The sequence below is a fragment of the Contarinia nasturtii genome, unplaced genomic scaffold, assembly GCF_009176525.2.
Source record: "Contarinia nasturtii isolate CC-2019 unplaced genomic scaffold, AAFC_CNas_1.1 Cnas_scaffold_2827, whole genome shotgun sequence".
Taxonomy (NCBI): Eukaryota; Metazoa; Arthropoda; class Insecta; order Diptera; family Cecidomyiidae; genus Contarinia; species Contarinia nasturtii.
In genome coordinates this window covers 1-1,563 of record NW_022200144.1, presented here as the reverse complement: position 1 = coordinate 1,563, position 1,563 = coordinate 1, and the positions used below count along the sequence as shown (strand labels likewise).

At 37.8% G+C, this 1,563-nt stretch overlaps 1 protein-coding gene across 1 annotated transcript; it reads right to left on the bottom strand.

Moving 5' to 3' along the window:
* Nucleotides 1-7: 7 nt before the first annotated feature.
* On the bottom strand, nt 8-673 carry LOC116349247 (BTB/POZ domain-containing protein 2-like; the record flags this gene model as incomplete). Its single annotated transcript, XM_031780596.1, has 1 exon — nt 8-673. A coding segment is annotated over exon 1 (666 nt), but the record flags the coding sequence as incomplete, so codon positions are not given.
* Nucleotides 674-1,563: the final 890 nt, after the last annotated feature.

Genomic DNA, 1,563 nt, shown 5'->3' with positions numbered 1-1,563 from the left:
CAAGTACCGATCCAAATTCATCCTTCATATTTGTTGCCGTCGCTTCCACGTTCTTTCGCTCACATTTCGTTTTGGCCCAAGCCATACAGGCATTGACAACCACCGATGAGCTGCACTTCGGCAACACCAATTTCAGTATTTCGCCCAATGTCTCCTGGGTGCATTCCAAAAACTCGGTGGATTTCATCACTCCTTCTGGATTCTGTTTGATCTTTTGTCCGCAGAATTTTACGACTTTTCCCAATTCCAGCCGAAGCGCCAATTCATACCCTTTCGACATATTATTGATAGTTAGCATCTTTTGTAACGCTTTTTCGCAAAGAGCCAACCCGTCAGCCACTTGATATCGGTTACACAAATTCGTCACCGTGAAGATGTTTTCAAGTGTTAATATAACATTGCTGCCATAAAAGAACTGCAAAAACTCTGTCAATGCGTCGAGAGATGTGTCAGCCATTTGAACGTCGAGTTCGTTTTTCATTGGGCCATTAAACATGAGCTCAAATACAGGGCTAGCAGCAGACAGAATGATTTTATGGGCTGGAACATATACGGAATGATCGTCACCGATAGTAACCACCAAATTAACATCGGCTGTCATCGAGTTTAGGTACAGCTTCTCACCAATTTTCAGTAGTAAATTGTTGTTTCCATTGAACGATTTGGCACTCATTGTAAATGGATGGTTTTGAACTTGGCGTCAAAATGTGTTGAAAAAGACAATGGTTTTGGTGTCAAAATGGGTAGAAAGAGACTGCAATGTGGGGAAATGAAAAAATTAACTTTAATAATTAATTAAGACGAAGATATTCATGGAAATTTCTTCAAAATTGAATTGAAAATCTTCCATTCACCCTTTTTGTCAATTTGATCTTCAGATTTTTGGTCAACAACCGTTGAATGCACCCAAATGGATAATCCTATTAAATCTGCTGACGCTACGGAATAAGAAAGTGAGTCAGTCTATTGCTTTCACTTTTTCAAAGCAATCATACATAGGTTCTGACACTGGAAAACCTGGGGTAGTCATGGCCGACAATCGGTAGAGGTTCCAACTAAAAATCCTCAATCGATTTCAATTTGCCAGCCGAAATTTTTTTTTTCCTAGTGTTAAGGTTCTGAGGTATTGAGGAATGGTTCCTAAACGATATGAGTGTCAATCCGACCTATTCGATCGATATCAGAACCCATGCCATCAGAGATAAGTACTTACTTTTGCTGTGTTTATTCTCCAAAAAATAACTTTTCGATAATAATGCTTCAAATGTTTAAAATGTTAAATGATATGAATTGATCCAAAAATGTAATCGAAATAGAGACCGAAAAAATGTTTATTTTAATTCTTGGTCAATCAATAGCTGATGACAAAATGACTCTTATTGTACAGTTACGGCCACTTTCTTATTCTTCTTTTCCTTCAAGCTTTGACAGATCACCACTGAACGAATGAACGAAGACACCGTTGGATGCGTTCAATAGATAGTTGTAATTTTCAACAAACCGCTAAACTTTAATCATACAAAACTCCAAACTCTGAATCATTAAATATGAGACCGTTAGAAA